The sequence below is a fragment of the Phyllostomus hastatus genome, unplaced genomic scaffold, assembly GCF_019186645.2.
Source record: "Phyllostomus hastatus isolate PE091 unplaced genomic scaffold, TTU_PhHast_1.1 phas_scaffold_78, whole genome shotgun sequence".
NCBI lineage: Eukaryota > Metazoa > Chordata > Mammalia > Chiroptera > Phyllostomidae > Phyllostomus > Phyllostomus hastatus.
In genome coordinates, this window is record NW_025334041.1 from 93,300,799 (window position 1) to 93,318,902 (window position 18,104).

At 38.2% G+C, this 18,104-nt stretch overlaps 1 protein-coding gene across 1 annotated transcript; it reads left to right on the plus strand.

Annotated features, from left to right (window-relative positions):
• The first annotated feature begins 335 nt into the window (after positions 1–335).
• Positions 336–17,488, plus strand: CCT4 (chaperonin containing TCP1 subunit 4). Its single transcript, XM_045827676.1, has 14 exons — positions 336–612; positions 3,613–3,665; positions 6,989–7,078; positions 8,176–8,284; positions 9,103–9,245; positions 10,707–10,828; positions 11,162–11,294; positions 13,184–13,323; positions 14,534–14,630; positions 14,713–14,823; positions 14,926–15,056; positions 15,193–15,427; positions 16,923–17,036; positions 17,282–17,488. The coding sequence occupies exons 1-14, from the start codon at positions 486–488 to the stop codon at positions 17,294–17,296; spliced, it is 1,620 nt and encodes a 539-aa protein (XP_045683632.1). The 5' UTR covers positions 336–485; the 3' UTR covers positions 17,297–17,488.
• The last annotated feature ends 616 nt before the right edge of the window (positions 17,489–18,104 follow it).

Sequence of the window (18,104 nt, forward strand, 5' to 3'; positions counted from 1 at the left end):
GACACACGTCCCCTTTCCCGCCCCTTTCAAAATAAATAAAATACAAAAATATATGACCTGACACAAAACGCCTCCAACACATCTAGTTAAGGGACCTCACAGCCGGGGATGGAAGTAGGAGATGTGGGTGCCCCAACGCCCGCCTTTAAAATAGCGGGTTGTCCTTTCCGCCTCACTAGAGTCCTCCCCACCGACGCCCGACCCGACCACCAGTGTCGGGGCCAAAATCCCCAGCGAGCCCCAAGTTCCCCGGCCCCGTCCGCTCAACCGGCACGCGGCGGGCAGCCTGCAACGTCATGCCTGCGCCATGCTGCTACGTAGGTCCTCTTCTCCACCTCCGCCTCCCCCGCTCCCTTCCACCCCCAACCGGCGCCGCTTTCTGGAAGATTCGTGAAGGCGTTGGGCGAGTGCTTTTACACCGCAGCAGGCTGCAATCCGCGTCCATCCGTTCTTCCTGAGCCCACGCAAATCCATCTCTGCTAGCCATGCCCGAGAACGTGGCATCCCGGAGCGGCGCTCCCGCCGGAGCTGCCGGCGGCCGCAACAAAAGCGCCTATAAGGACCGCGATAAGCCGGCCCAGATCCGCTTCAGCAACATCTCCGCGGCCAAAGGTATTGCTCCCCGGGCCGGACCCGCGGCCCAACGGGGTGTAGCCCTGCGTTCTCACCCTGGTCTTGGGTGGGCATGGCTAATCTTTTTTGCTTCTTCAAATGATCCCTCTTGTGCTTATGAAGAAGAAAGAAGCTTTGTAGAGGGGCTTTATTGTTTTCTGCGGATAATTCTCAACCCCGAATATGGAGGGTTTGGGATTTGCCCCGTTCTGGCCCTAGGCGCTCGTAGTTTTTCTTCATGGTCACTCACTACACTTAAAGGGGCAACGCCCGCCTGCAACGGTCCATTGGGTTCTGACAGTTAATCCCTGTCGCTTATCCGCTTATTGGTTCCACTAGTGAAATATTTGCACGATACTTTTGCGTTCTCTTGATCCTGTAAAAATGCCAATTAAATAAGCTTCCTTTGCACAATTGTTGAAACGAATTGAATAAACTCTTAGTGCCTAATTTGGGGCGGGATCCTTTGTATTGGGCTGTGGGGAATAGATTTGTTTGAGAATAATTGCGGAAAACCACATTATGTTGTTCTCTCTACATGTGCGACTAAACACAAGCAAATCAAGAATCATGGACAGTTTGCTGGAGTTGAGGTTTTGTTGGTTTTGTAGAACACTTTGGCGTATGTTGGAAATCAAGACGGAGTTTTATTCTCTGTTGCCATTACTTTGTGGCTTTGTAACCATTAACCCCTAGCCGAGGTTACTTATCTATAAAATAGGGAAATGTTATTTCTTTGTACAGTTGTTGATGGTTAAGAGAATCTAGCTCATACAGAGTCTCTAAGGGAAGGTGAGGACAAAGGCTAAGAGGTCTTGTGTTTGTGTGCTGAGTAGAGTGAATATTTCATTCAGTTTAGAGTGAGCATGAAGGGCCAAATCTTGAAGGGTCTGGCGTCTTGGATTTGGCGTAACTCCCTGACTAGAGATCAGTTTTCAGTAGAATGAGTTAATAGCTAACTTGTAGGTTGCTGTTGGGTATTAAATAAAAAAGCTTATGAACAAGCCACATGTATAAAATACAATCTTACAAATATTTGAGGTCATTCCAAATGACTGAGGATGTGACAGTGCTAAAAGAAATAGATACAACGCCTAAAAAAAACTTAGCAAACAACTAGAACAGGAACAAAACCACAGAAATGGAGAACACATGGAGGGTTAGCAACAGGGGAGTGGAAGAGGAGAGAGGAGGAAAAGGTACGGAGAATAAGTAGCATAGATGGTAGGTAGAAAATAGACAGGGGGAGGGTAAGAATAGTATGGGAAATGTGGAAGCTAAGGAACTTATGACACATGGACATGAACTAAAGGTGGGGAATGTGGGTGGGAGAGGGTATACATGGTGGAGGGGAATGAAGGGGGTAATGGGACAGCTGTAATAGCATAATCAATAAAATATATTTAAAAAACAAAAGCAAAAAAAAAAAAGAAATAGGTACAGCAGGTCCTTGAATAATGTCTTTGTTTAACATAAAATGCCCTAGGAACTTAACTCTTGTATTTATAATTAGTCTTATGGTAACATTGGTTTCACTGTATGTCATTTGCCTGCAGGCCGTATGTCTTTTAACCCTTAGGGGTTAAAAGAGCTGTATGATAGATTTTCAAGGAACGAGGAAGGTATACTATAGCATGGGAAGTGTACTGAGGTGACCTATGACACAACAGTGAACAGAGAATTGAAACTGGACAAGGGAGGTATGCCTGTAGGAAGGAGAGACCACCTAGATGTCATGAGGACTCAGAGCAAAATGACACAATTAGTCTTTTCGAGTCTGACAAAATTCTGCAAACTGGTTGAGAAAAGCTGTTACCATTTGCATTATTAGTTTAATTCGGGGAGTCGGTTTTTTATTTTGATGTTACCAAAAAAGAGAGAGTAGTACCATTGGTTGAGGTAAAACACCACACAGACACAAGTCATAGTAGTTGTAGCAGTAGTACTCCATGTCACACTGTGTGTTAAACTTCAGACACTCTGGGAGATGCAAGCGGTCTAAAGTTTTTTATTTTTTGGGTGTGTATTTTTTATTTATGTAGACTAATGTAAGGGCTTTTTTTTTAGCTTGATCCATTTTTATAGAGAGGGTAAGGGAGAGAGGGAGAAAGACATTAATTGGTTGCCTCTTGCACACGCCCTGACTGGGGACTGAACCCACAATATAAGGGCATTCTCACAGTGAATTGGTTTGCTTTAGAATCATAGCCATGGGAGTCCACTAAAATTGCCTGGAAGGCTAATATATAATATTGACTGGATAATTAGGAACAGCAGCCCAAAACTATGAAATAATTAGGTAGAAACAATTTTTAAATTATACCAAATATTTTCTCAAGCTCTTTAAGATTATGTATTATTGTTCACACAAATGGGGGGGGGCGAGCATTATGTAATGGCATGTACTCAGAATCATGTAATTATGTTACATACACAGAAACTATTAGGGCACAATCTCAACCCTGTGTGCATGGAGTTAAGATGCTGCGTGAGAAAGGGGAAGATTTAATCTGTTGTCCTGACATTGTCAAAGAAAGGGTGTCACACCAGCCAGGGGTAGTTTGGGTTTTTTAGTTAACATTTGGGTTTTTATTTTTTGGAGGGGTGGGTCAAACAAATAATTATATAGTATAGTAGGAGGTCTAACCTGTACTGTTGCTACTTGTCTTATTTTAAAGAATGGAGAAAAGAATAGAATCGTTCAGAGCTAGATAGTGTCATTTTGATATTTAAAGGAAGATTAGATCTTCAAAATTTATTCTGCCATAGGCACACCAGAAGACCTTCAGTGACTTTTAGCGTATAGTGACTTTCACAGCAAAACATTAATTGTATGGCATACAATTAAAGGGGTAAGTTATTCTATTTCCCGTAGATTATTATTAGACCATTTTTTTTTAGTGGACACAGTGAACTGTTCTACACCATATCCTAGTAAGGACAAAATGAGAAATCACTTTGTTCTTTAAAGAGTCTTGATTTCTTTTTCTTCCTTTACAGCTGTTGCGGATGCTATTAGAACAAGCCTTGGACCAAAAGGAATGGATAAAATGGTAAAAACTAAATCATGTGTTACTTAATTGAATACTACTGTCCACGCTGCAAGATCTTTATAGAGGGTTAAGATGTGCTGTGTAAAAAGTAAAATGTTTTAGAAAGGCACTTTGAGGGTTCAGAAGAGCAATAGATTACTTGGGAGGGGAACAGGACTTAACTATAATTCATATTTTGTTTAATACTTTTTAAACAATGAAAGTATATATGCAAAATTAGTTATCTGTTGTGTTCTTAGAACGTACAGTAAAGTGAGGTGTAAGTGTTTACGTTCAATGTTCCTTATTGGCGTAGTTCTGTGACCTGACAAAGATAGGTCTGGGATTTCAACTCTACTTCTAGCTTCGTTGACTGGCAGCATAAAACAGATTCCAATGACTTTTAGCCTCAAATTTAGTGCTAGTTAACTTCCATTAACTTTCATAATGTGAGACAAGGAAACAATATAGAGGACTGTCTGGATGATACACAGATCATTATTCTTTCTGAATATTTTTATACCTGCCTGATAGTAATGTTTTTTTTGTCTCTGCTGAGGATACTACAAAATAATTTACTGTGTTGACTGTAAGAATTGTGTAAGTTATAGAAATGTCTAATCACTATGTTGTACACCTGAAACTAATACTATATTGTATATCAACTGTAACTGAAAACTTTTTTAATATTTAAAAAATAATAGCTAATATTCAATTGAAAAAAGAATTGTGGTCACTGCATTTATGGTGCTGTATTTTGGGGGAAGGCATTGTATTGTTATTGCTATGAACCCAGGAATGATAATGATTTTTTTAAATGTATTTTATTGATTATGCTATTACAGTTGTCCCATTTCCCCCCTTCTCTCCCCTCCACCCTGTATCCCCCTCTCCCACCCACGTTCCCCCCCTTTAGTTCATGTCCATGTGTCATACTTATGAGTTCTTTAGCTTCTACATTTCCTATACTATTCTTGCCCTCCCCCTATCTATTTTCAACCTACATTCTATGCTACTTATTCTCTATACCTTTTCCCCCCTCTCTCCTCTTCCCACCCCCCTGCTGCTAGCCCTCCATGTGCTCTCCATTTCTGTGGTTCTGTTCCTATTCTAGTTGTTTACTTAGTTTCTTTTGGTTTTGCTTTAGGTGTGGTTGTTAATAATTGTGAGTTTTCTGTCCTTTTACTATACATGTCTTTTCTTTATCTTCTTTTCTTAGATAAGTCCCTTTAGTATTTCATAAAATAAGGGCTTGGTGATGATGAACTCCTTTAACTTGACCTTATCTGAAAAGCACTTTATCTTCCCTTCCATTCTAAATGTGAGCTTTGCTAGATAGAGCAATCTGGGATGTAGGTCCTTGTCTTTCATGACTTGGAATACTTCTTTCCAGCCCCTTCTTGCCTGTAAGGTCTCTTTGGAGAAATCAGCTGACAGTCTGATGGGAACTGCTTTGTAGGTGACTGTCCCCTTATCTCTTGCTGTTTCTAGGATTCTCTCCTTTGTTTTTACCTTGGCTAATGTAACTATGCTGTGCCTTGGTGTGTTTCTTCTTGGGTCCAACTTCTTTGAGACTCTCTGAGCTTCTTGGATTTCTTGAAAGACTGTTCCCTTTGCCAGATTGGGGAAGTTCTCCTTTATTATTTGTTCAAATACGTGCTCAATCTGTTGCTTTTCTCCTTCCCGTTCTGGTACCCCTGTAATTCGGATGTTGGAACATTTAAAGGTGTCCTGGATGCTCTTAAGCTTTTCCTCGATTTTTTGGATTCTTACTTCATCATGCTTTCCTGCTTGGTTGATTCTATCTTCCTTCTGGTCCACTGTATTGTTTTGAGACTCAGATTCCTTCCTTTCACTATTGGCTCTCCTCCGCGTATCTTCCTGCATCTCTTTTATGGTAACCTGCATCCTTTCATCTAAATTGCACCCAAAATCAACCAGTTCCGTGAGCTTTCTGATCACCAGTGTTTTGAACTGTGCATCTGATAGATTGGCTATTTCTTGGTCGCTCAAAAGGAGGAGTCCTGGAGGACTGATCTGTTCTGTTGGAAACATGTCTTATGTCTTTCCCTGTCCTTTTTTTTTTTTTTTTCCCCGGTCTGGTCACTCTTGTTGTGGTGGGGGGCAGAGTCTTAGGTGTTCACCGGGGCTGGGCACCCCGGTCGCTAGATTGTGACATTATATGTGGGAGCGGGAGGGAACAATGGCGGTAGTTCCGTTCTCTTGGGCTCAGACCCTTCTCTGGGATCCTGGGCTGCGAACTCTGCCCTGGTCCACAATCACTGCCTCAATGGGTCCGCCAGCTGCAGCTTGTGTACTCAGGGATCACCACTGCATTCTTGCGCCCCGGATGGCTGTTGCGCCTATTTCGTGCCAAATTTTCCCCGACCTCCGCACGCCGCCAACCCGCGCCAGCCCCGCGCCCACCCGGCTCGTCTTCTCCTACCAGTCTGGATGTACGGGTCTACTTCAACTTCTTGGCTGTCCGACTTCCATTCAGATAAATCCTCTGTCAGTTCTGAGTGATATTCTGTCTATAAATTATTGTTGTTCTAATCTTGGTTGTGCGAGGAGGTACGGTGCGTCCACCTATTCCTCCATCTTGCCGGAAGTAGGGCAGATTTTTTTTTAAGATTTTATTTATTTTTAGAGGAAGAGAAACATCAGTGTACAAGAGATACATAGATCAGTTGCCTCTCCCACGCCCCCAACTGGGGACCTGGCCTGCAACCTACGCATGTGCCCTGACTGGGAATTAAACCAGCGACCCTTTCGGTTCACACGCCAGCGCTCAATCCACTGAGCCACACTAGCCAGGGCTGATAGTGATTCTTTTTTTAAAGATTTTATTTATTTATTTTTAGAGAGGGGAGGGAGGGAGAAAGAGAGAGAGAGAAACATCAATGTGAGGTTGCTGGGGGCAGTGGCCTGCAACCCAGGCATGTGCCCTGACTGGGAATCGAACCTGCGATGCTTTGGTTCATAGCCTCTGCTCAATCCACTGAGCTACGCCAGCCAGGACCTATAGTGATTCTTTATAGTATTGTTTATACCTATTCGTATGTAGATTCTCTTTTTTTTCCCCACAAATAAAATATAGTTGGAACAAAGTCAGCTATTTCACATGTAAAGTTGGACTGTTGTGCATATTATTAAATCATTATACTAATAATATAATGACTGTTAGTATAAAGTTTGAAATTAAACACAGTTGTAAGTTATACAAATGAAACATCTCTATGAGAAGTACTAAAATTAGTAGAGATTTTAGGGTGTTACAGTAGTGCTAGGTAAAGAAAACAATTTTGAAATCATAGCTTTTTTAAAAAATAAAAACTTTACAGATTCAAGATGGGAAAGGCGATGTGACCATTACAAATGATGGTGCCACCATTCTGAAACAAATGCAAGTATTGCACCCAGCTGCTAGAATGGTAAGTATCATTTTAGATGAAGTGTTAATTTTAAGTGCACATTTTGATATTTGGTGAACGGTTAAATTTGTTTTATTTGATCATATGGTGTAATTTAAGCATTGTGATTTTTGTCTTGTTAGGCAAATCAGGCATGTTCTTAGGACACGCTGTGTGCCTAGGATTGTGCTCTTCAGTGCAAGGTGCCTATGCTTGTAAACAGGAATGTGCCATACACTTGACGAAGGAGGAGATAACATGAAATTGTATAAATTACTAGTTTAATGATTATTGGATAACAGCAAAACAATTTCAATTGTTTCAAAAATCGTGTCCAAACTTAGAATGATGTTTATTAAAAACAACTGCCAATGCATCTAAGAAGCATGGTCATTTCAGGGTTAAGTGAGAAGTTACCCTATCAGCAAGAATAAATTTCTGTCTATTAAAAAGTCCCTTTTAATTATGTAAAGATGACTTTTTAAGTGAATCAGGTTATGCTTATATAGGGCCAGTTCAGATAAACTTAGCAAAAGACTCCAAACTGATACTGTTCTCTATCCTGGAATTCCTCCATTTCATAGCTTCCAAGGCTACAGGATAACTGTGGTATAACATTATTTATGCTTTCTGACAGAAACTTTTAAGTAGCTTGGGAGCAAATATTTACAACCCACAGTGTGAACCAGGATTCATAATATGGCGTCTTATAGAGTCTATAGATAGAATTATTTAATGCCACAAATATATCGGTCATCATTTTTAAATGAAACAGAAGGTAGACAACAAGTCCAGATTTATATTGAATTTTATAGTGTTGAAAACAATCAAATAGCGACACTGATGTGAAAGCCTTTTGTTTTATATTTGAATTAGTTATTGGGTTAAGATTTTATTTATTTTTAGAGAGAGGGAGAGAAACATCAATGAGTGGTTGACTCTCACACGTCCCCCAACTGGGGACCTGGCCTGCAACCCAGGCATGTGCCCTAACTGGGACTTGAACCAGTGAGTGACCTTTGGGATCACAGGCAGGCACTCAATTCACTTAGCCACACCAGCCAGGGCTGGTTCTTATCATTTCTTATTGAACGACTTAATGTGTTCTGTTCACTTAGCTGGTGGAGTTATCTAAGGCACAAGATATAGAAGCAGGAGATGGCACCACATCAGTGGTCATCATTGCTGGCTCTCTCTTAGATTCCTGTACCAAGCTTCTTCAGAAAGGTAGGTAGAACATAGAACATACTTTATTACTGTATAAAGGCAAAAAGTTATTAAGTCATGTCAGATTTAATATTTAATTTGGAATAATCTTTTTACTAGGAACTTTTAGACTAAATTTTGCTACGTTTATTATATGAATTAGGGTTTTCTCCCCTTTTTTGCCAACTTCCTTTTTGAAGTATAAAATTTGTTTTCACTTTGAACTAGCATGTGTATGTAATTGATCTGTTTCAAATTAAATGGAAATTATTAGTCATAGTTAAACAGTTAAGGTTATTCAAAGCATTATATTTGTATTTGAAGCATAAATTAATCTATAGTTGAAAACAAGATTGGGATTGACTTAGGGAGGGAGAGGGTAAAGCTGGGTGTAGATAGGAAAAGGGAGAGAAAGCGGGAAAAGCTGTTACAGCATAAACAATAAAAACTAAATATTATAACAGGAACCTAAACAACAAAACAAAGAAACAAGCAAAATATAACCAAAGACACTGAAATAAAGAACAGACTGACAGTGTTCAGAGGGGAGAGGAGAGGGAATTTCAGGGGAAAAGGGGAAGGGTTTACAGGAACAAGTATAAAGGACACATGGATAAACACTAGGGGCGGGTGGAAATGGGAGGGAGAAGGGGAGGGTTGGGATGGGAGTAAAAGATAGAAAATTGTACTGCAACAGCAATTGAAATAAACACTAAATATTTAATAAGGTCAAATAAAAGTTATGACTACTTTGAAATTTTAATAAGTGGAAAAATGTAAGTGTGTCAAATACTAGTTTATCTGTTATAATTAAGTAACTAGATTTTCACAAATGACAGGGATTCACCCAACTATCATTTCCGAGTCATTCCAGAAGGCTTTGGAAAAAGGTATTGAAATCTTGACTGACATGTCTCGACCTGTGGAACTGAGTGACAGAGAAACTTTGTTAAATAGTGCAACTACTTCATTGAACTCAAAGGTGAGACAAGCACTAAGGGATTGTTCTAAAATTACAGCTTAAGGTTTGTTAAGAACCGCAGCTCTTATGCTGTGATTTTTATTTGATGTTGTACCCTTCAATGTTAAGTCTCAAGAGTGACCAAGTAACTAAAGTAATTTGTGTAACTGACTCAAGTAAAGTTTAGTTCTTCAAGGCTTTCAGATAAATTGTACCACCATTTAACAGATGGAAAAATAGGTCCAGTGAAGTTAAAGAACTCATCTTACACCCACAAATAAGGGGCAGAACTGAGGTTTGAATCAGGGCCTTGTTGCCTGTCCATGATCCGTCTCTTAACTAACATCTATGCTGCTTTTCTTAGTTATCAGATTTAAAGCAGTGCTGTTCTTTTGAATTTCTTGGTAAATTATGTCACTTTCTGTGTTTTGTCATATTCTGTGTCACACACACATTCTTCTTTTTCCTTTTGTTTTCATCAACATTAAGTCAGTATATTCTTTTTTCTCAAATGTTAAATGGAGAGCTAGAGAAAATTCTCAAATGTCCCCAGAAGTAATACAGACAGAATAGTAGAATGGTTACAAGCATTGGTCATAGAGTTCAATGCTGGCTCCATCACTTTACAACTAAACTGTTAGTTGACTATTTCAATTTTTCCATCTGAAGGTTGAATGAATATATGAATGTAAAGTGCCAAGACCACTGCCTGGCATATAATAAGTGCTCAGTAAGTGTTAGTGGCTATTTTTACCAGTGTCTCAGTATTACAGGGGCTCATACATAGCATCTGATCACAAATTCATTTTAGATAGGGAACCTCCACATAAAATTAATTTTCTCTTTGTCTACTATATTAATAAACGGGAAAAACAAATATACCTTTTTTAATTTATTGATTTGGAGACTGGAGAAACATCGATTTGCTGTTCCACACAGACATTCATTGATTGCTTCTTGTATATGCCCTCACTGGGAATAGAACCCCCAGCCTTGGTATGTCTGGACAATGCTCTAAACAACTGAGCTATCCAGAAAGGCCAAAAATATTTATTTTTATTTTGTGCCCTTGGTGGCTGGCAACCTGAGTTGAAAACAGTGTGTATTGAATGTTTTCTCATATATGGTATACCCACTTTCCCTCCCTGCCACCCCTAAAATAGTGATTGATTACTTCTCTCTTCCTCCCTCTAAGATTTTATTTATTTCTAGAGAGAGGGGAAGGGAAGGAGGGAGAGAAAAGAGACATCAGTGTGAAAGAGAAACAGATCGGTTGCCTCCTGCCTGCGTTCTGGGGACCAAACCCACAACCTGGGCATTTGCCCTGACCAGGAGTCAAACTAGTAACCTTTCATTTTGCGGGACAATACCCAGCCAACGGAGCCACACCAGTGAGGGCAAGATTACTTTTTGAAAATCTTCATCAGTAAAGAATTAGAACTTTTTCTATTGTGAAGCTGATTTTTTTTTTTTTAATTCTAGGTTGTCTCTCAATATTCAAGTCTGCTTTCTCCAATGAGTGTAAATGCAGTGATGAAAGTGATTGATCCAGCCACAGCTACCAGTGTAGATCTTAGAGATATTAAAATAGTTAAGAAACTTGGGTAAGCATATGTGAATAACTTTAATGAATAAAAACTAATTTTGAAAATAAACTGTTGACAAAATTAAATATTACTTGAAATACCTAAGTGAAAGTCACAAAGCTCTTTCTGATTTCCATGAGGACTTGATTAATTTGGGAATTTCAAGAATTTGTATTCTCTTAATGATGGCAGGGCAGTAGAGTGATCAAAGGTTCAGGAAGGGGCACTAATAAATGTGAGTGAGGCTGAAGCACATTTTATTGCATTGATGATTTTTAATCTGTTAAACATCTATTAAACACACAGACTTCTACTCCCTGTTAACTATTCCCTTGCTTCCTTTTTTCATAGTGGGACAATTGATGACTGTGAGTTGGTGGAAGGGCTGGTTCTCACTCAAAAGGTGGCAAATTCCGGTGTAACCAGAGTTGAAAAGGCAAAGATTGGGCTTATTCAATTTTGCTTATCTGCTCCCAAAACAGATGTAAGTAGAATCAGATGAAGTTGGTTCTTTATGTGTTTAACTTTCTAAAAACAGACTGTGTTCATTATGATAAAAATAGAAAATACTGATACTAGTGATAAAAGGCAGATTATCTCAAAAGAATTAGTAAAATCGAAACAAAAGTAGAAATTATTATATGCCAGAGCATGGCAAAATCTATAGCATGAATTGACTAGTCAGTAAAATTGAGCACTGATTTACTTCATAGATGGAGACATATGTTAACAACAAGGATAGAAAAAAATCATTAATATCCATTTTAAAAAACCAATAAGGATAGGTATGAAATAATAAAAATAGGTTATGTAAAAGTTACAGTGTAGGTGGGATTTCTATATCTTTTCTAGCTTTCTAAGGACAGAAACCTTCACAGTAGCAGCCATATCTTTTTCCTGCATTTGTACAAATGAAATTTTAAGCCAGTTTAATATCCATACTCTGAAGAAATAACAAATGGTAGAGTAACAAGGATGCAAGTAAAATTATTTCAGTAATATATTTGTATAAAGAGAATATTCCAGCCCTGGCTAGTGTAGCTCAGTGGATTGAGGGCAGGCCCGAGAACCAAAGCATTGCTGTTTTGATTCCCAGTCAGGGCACATGCCTGGGTTGCAGGCCATATCCCCAGTATGGGGTGTGTTAGAGGCAACCACACATTGATGTTTCACTACCTCTCTCCCTCCCTTCCCCATCTCTCTAAAATAAATAAATAAAATCTTAAAAAAAGAGAGAATATTCCAGTTCTCTTAGAATTGGAATATTCTTTATACAAATACAAGATAAATTGTACATTTTTTGATGATCAAAATGTACTTGTGTAAATACACACACAATGGGGGAACCCATCTGTGTCAGTGTACCAGCTGGTGGTGTTGTGAGAGGTTGTGTTCAACTTCAGTGAACCTTTTTTTTTGAAGACTTTCAAAGCATTTGCCTATTTCTCTTTTAAGATTTTATTTATTTTTTAGAGAGGGAAAGAAACATCAATGTGTGGTTTCCTCTTGTATGCCCCCTACTGGGGATCTGGCCTGCAATCCGGGCATGTGCCCTGAGTGGGAATTGCACTGGCAACCTTTTGGTTTGCAGGCCAGTACTCAGTCCACTACGCCACACCAGGCAGGTGCCTATTTCATGATGATTTACGAGTGTACCTGCCCACACCACACTTCAGTGTTCAGCAGTTTTTGACCCTGTGCTCTACCCTGCCAGTTCACCCATTCACTCTCCAAGTGACTTTTCTTGTTTCCCTGGATGAAAAATGTCCTCAAAGGGAAACATTTTGCTGATGTGAAAGAGGTGAAGCAAAAAATGGCAGAAACACTAAAAGTCATCAAAATCGATGAGTTCAAAAATTGTTTTGAGCAGTGGGAAAAATGTCTCAATAGGTATAATCAAATGGAGATTACTTTGAAGGTGACTGAAGTTTAAACATGTAAGAAAAATGCACAACTTTTTAAATGCTGGTTTTGGGGGCGCCACACACAGAGTCTGGCAGAAGTAACACCAGCTTGAGTGTGGTTGGTAGGGTAATAATATGGGTGTAATTATAGTTTTAATTTAAACATTTCACCTAAAATGTCATACGGTATGCTTGAGTGTGGTATTGGTATGTTACAGAATTACACATGTTTATGATTTTTGTAATAAAGTGTTACTTGTGCTGGACCCTGTATGTCAATGATGCAAGGTATATGTATATAGATCAGTATAAAAGGCCTGCATTAGGTTAGTGTATATTCATATTCATCATAGATCTTTTCTGTGCACGTTTTTATATAATATTTGGTATGATTTTGGTTGGACTTACAATGTAATAATATTTTCATTAAGTCTTTTTTCCTTTAAAATTATGTTCTTTTTCTAAACAGATGGATAATCAGATAGTAGTATCTGACTATGTCCAGATGGACCGAGTACTACGAGAGGAGAGAGCCTATATTCTAAACTTGGTGAAGCAAATTAAGAAAACAGGATGTAATGTCCTTCTCATACAGAAGTCTATTCTCAGGTGCAGGGCTATTTATTTTGTTCACCTTTTAATAATAATTGATTTTGGATCCCCTCAAGTTATTTTTATTTTATTTATTTTGACCCTCTAGCAATTTTTTTAAAATGATTTAAGGTGGGTAAACAACTAGACAGCTAGTGAATCTGCATTTTGGGGCATTCAGATAATCCTCTTATGTGGGTTATCTTCCCATTGTGATCATTTAAATGTGGGATGATTAATCTTTCTAGACCAAGATCCTAAATATCAAGGAAACAGAACGCTCTGTTTTTCAGTGTTTTCTTCTAATATGTTGATGCATTCCCACGTACTCTGTTTATTAATACGTTATACCAGAAAGTACTGTGGATGCTCATTTTATGTAGAAACTTTGTTGAGGAGTTGGAGTATGTGGTTATTGTGTAATAGGTAGTAACACTGAGTAAATTGCTCTCAAAATTCAGTTATATATTCCCCCATCTGGTATCACAGGGTTATCAGGATCATTCCAGGTAATTTGTGGGAAGATGTAAATTTGTGGTCTTGAATTAATCATACTTCATTCTAAGTTAGGAGGTATCAATAAAGTTTTAAATTTTTTAAATTGCTTTTTAGAGAGAGAGAGAGAGAAACATGAATTTATCCTTTTACTTATTTATGCATTCATTGGGTGCTCCTTATGTGTGCCCTGACCAGGGATTGAACCTGCAACCTTTGTTATATTGGGGCCAACTGAGCTCTCCAGCCAGGGCTCAATAATGTTTTAGTTATCAGAGATATACTTAATGACATAATTATGTTGGTGTTTTATAAATAGTGTCATTGGAGTACGTTTTAATATTATCCATTGAAAACCTTAATTTAAGAATTCTGAGCTCCAGTTGGTTAAGAGTCATGCCACAAAGCAAAAGGTCAGCAGTTCAGTTCCTAGTTGGGGCACATGCCAAGGCTGTGGATTTGGTCCTCAGTTGGGCGCACATGAGAGGCAACCAATCTATGTTTCTCTTTCACGTCAATGTTTCTCTCCCTCTTTATCTCTCCCTTCCCTTCTTTCTAAAACTAAAGAAGTTAAATCTTTTAAAATAAATTTTAAAAAGAATTTTGAGCTCAAAATTTAAATTATCTTCAATAATAATTTGAGTCATTGGTCATTTATATAATGAAAGCCTTAAGATGTGATTGGACAGCAATTTTTTTAACCTATCATTGACATATGGATTTTGTATTTTAGAGATGCTCTTAGTGATCTTGCATTACATTTCCTGAACAAAATGAAGATTATGGTGGTTAAGGATATTGAAAGAGAAGACATTGAATTCATTTGTAAGGTAAAATACTCCCAACATCTGTATGTGTGAAAATACGCAGTAATCAAATGTTGTAATTTGTAGATTTGACAATTTTTCCTAGACAATTGGAACCAAGCCCGTTGCTCATATTGACCAGTTCACTGCTGACATGCTGGGATCAGCTGAGTTAGCCGAGGAGGTCAATTTAGATGGTTCTGGCAAACTTCTCAAGGTAACAGTGTTATAATTAAGCTTTATTTGCCTGGGATTTTTTTTTGTTTGTTTATTTTAACCCTTATTCCAAATAACCTAATTTGGAATTTGTTTACTAAAGATTACAGGCTGTACAAGCCCTGGAAAAACAGTTACAATTGTTGTTCGTGGATCCAACAAATTGGTTATTGAAGAAGCTGAACGCTCCATTCATGATGCTCTGTGTGTCATTCGCTGTTTAGTGAAGAAGAGGTAATATAAATTGCTAAGTAACATTTAGAACATTAAAACTCCTATAATTTGACTATTTTAAAGGTATAAATGATAAATTATTTAAAATGGATTTCTCTTGGATAAGGTATGCTAAAAATATGTTTGTGAATTTCAGAGCTCTTATTGCAGGAGGTGGTGCTCCAGAAATAGAGTTGGCCCTACGGTTAACTGAATACTCACGAACATTGAGTGGTATGGAATCCTACTGCGTTCGTGCTTTTGCAGATGCTATGGAAGTCATTCCATCTACGCTAGCTGAAAATGCAGGCCTGAATCCCATTTCCACAGTAACAGAGTTAAGAAACCGGCATGCCCAAGGAGAAAAAACTACGGGCATTAATGTCCGAAAGGTGATGATTTAACCTTTAATTATTGCAGAAAATGTTGATGCTTATAAATTTTTTTTAAAGCTTCATAATTGTCTACTGAATGAAAAGCTTTGAAAGTAAAAATAGTCTTGGATTTCAATATAAGACATGTAGGATAATTAATGTATGCCATTGAGTGAGAATTGAAGATGATGCCTCAAGTGAAAGGTATTTATTTATTAGCTCTGTCAACTTATTGACTGTAATTTTTGGCAAATTACGTAGTCTGTGCTTCAGTTTTCTCAGTTGTAAAAACGGATAAATTGTCCCTCATAGGCCTGTGGTGAGGATTAAATGTATTACAAGAAAACTCTAACAAATATGCCTGGTGTAAACAATGTACATATTAACCATTGCTGCTATTGTGGCCACCAGCCTAATATAGCCATCTAAAGTAAACACATAGAACAGTAATAATTTCCCCTTTTATATTAATGTTTTATTAGTGTTTTTTTATTGAGACAGATAATACTTAATAGGAAGAACTGACGATCCAAGCTGATATTTTTTGAATAGTATAAAATTGCAAAGGAGGACACTACGTGGTTTTAGTGAAAACTTTATGAAAATGCAGCTTTCATTGGTAGGGCATGAAGAAATTTCAGATGGAGGAACAAATAGTTTATAGGTGAGAGAGACCAAGAAGTTCTGGTTTACTCTAGAGCAGAGGTTATATGTTGGTGATATTGTGGACTTCAAGGTTGGAAGGATCAGATAAAAGCTATTATGAAAGGCCCTGGAGTATTGGGGCAGGCATGGGTTGAAAGCCACTAAAGTTTTTTAACCAAGAGGCTAAGATAAGGTTTGCTTGTTATAGCCATCATCAGTAATCCTTAGAAGGGGACCAGGACAGTGGCAGTAAGAATTTAAAAGTGAGATTTGAGAGAGATGTAAAAATGGCAGAACAGAACAGACTTGGTCAAAGTTAGATTTAGAATTCAGAAATGATTTGAGTGTTAGAGATCTTGTAATTTGCCCTGGCTGGCATAGCTCAGTGGATTGAGCATTGGCTTGCGAGCCAAAGGGTTGCCAGTTTGATTCCCAGTCTAGGGCTCATGCCTGGGTTGTAGGCCAGGTCCCCAGTAGGGAGTACATGAGAGGCAACCACACATTGATGTTTCCCTCTCTCTCTCCCCCTCCCTTCCCTTCTCTAAAAATAAATAAATAAATTCTTTTTTAAATTTTTAATCTCTCTGATCCTCTACCTAATTTTTGCCAGGATATTTTTTAGTTTAAACATGTAGACGTTTTAGAATTAGGATTGGGGGAATCCAGCATTAGGTTTTGTTTTTTTCAAATTTTACTTGAAATACAACATAGAGTGTAGAGAAGAGCTTATTACTTAGTAGAGAATATCTTATTCTTGACTAGACCAAGGGAAAACTGCATTTGAAAAGGCCTTGAGCCATACTGATATCAGTGTAGTTGACGATGTGTATAATTACACACTCTAAAAGCAATTTGTGCTAATTTGCAGGGTGGTATTTCCAACATTTTGGAGGAGCTGGTTGTCCAGCCTCTGTTGGTTTCAGTTAGTGCACTGACTCTAGCAACTGAAACTGTCCGGAGCATCCTGAAAATTGATGATGTGGTAAGTATGTATAGATTGTGAATTTTCCTACAGGGTCAGAAAGGCATTTTTTTTTTAAGAAATTGCTCGGGTGGGGGTGAGGAGTAAATAATAGATTGCTAGTCATTAAGGTAAAAACAGTTCCCACTTTTATAGTCTTTTTTCACTTGTAACAATAGGGGTGATTTGGATAATTGCATAAAATGTGTTCCATCCTTAAAATTCTATTGTTACAGGTTTTGAAACTCAGGTTTTTCTCTTGTCAGGTAAACACTCGGTAATCTGGATAATGCTGCTGGACTGGCAACATCATGGCCACTAATAGTACAGCTGGAGTGGAAGGAAGGTTACCGGTGTTACTTGTTTCAAATACTGTTTCCTCTATGAGTTCCTGGGCCTGGTCTTCCAGTTTGCATTTACTTGAAATTGTATTGATACAGTTCAATGAAAATATTAAATATTTGGTTTCAAAAGGCAGATTAATTTATTGTCGCTGTCCTCCCAACATTCTGTTACTTCAGACACTCTTGAAAAATGTGTGTAAGAAGGGGGTGGGATGGATTCACATTTACCTGTTGATTTCCTTAGGATCTTAATCCTAAATACCTCGTCTTACTTTTTTTTTTAACAGAAGTACTGAGGGGGGAAATGGCCAAATTAATACGCTCATCACCCTGATAAATCCCCATTTACATAAACTATCAGAAAGATACAAAGTAAAAAAATGAAAGGCTACCTAAACTTTATAATCCTGATCCCTTTTTCCAAGAATAAGCACTGTTGTGTTGAGATATCTTCTACAAATAAAAGTGTACACAAGTAGTAAATTTTATTTATACAAAAAGGATTATTAACTAATATGTCATTTCAATGGTTTTAAGCATTTTCATTGACTCTACCCTGATCAAGCATATGTCTCACCATGAGTAGTGTAAAATCAGAGTAATCTCTTCCCTCACTTTAACCGTCTTCCATTAATTCTGCACACACTGTAGCTACTGATTTTTAAAAACCTTTTCAGGCACTCACCTTTATGAAAGCTTTCATGGCTTCTGATTGCCTTTGCATAAAGGCTTGATCTTTGAAGTG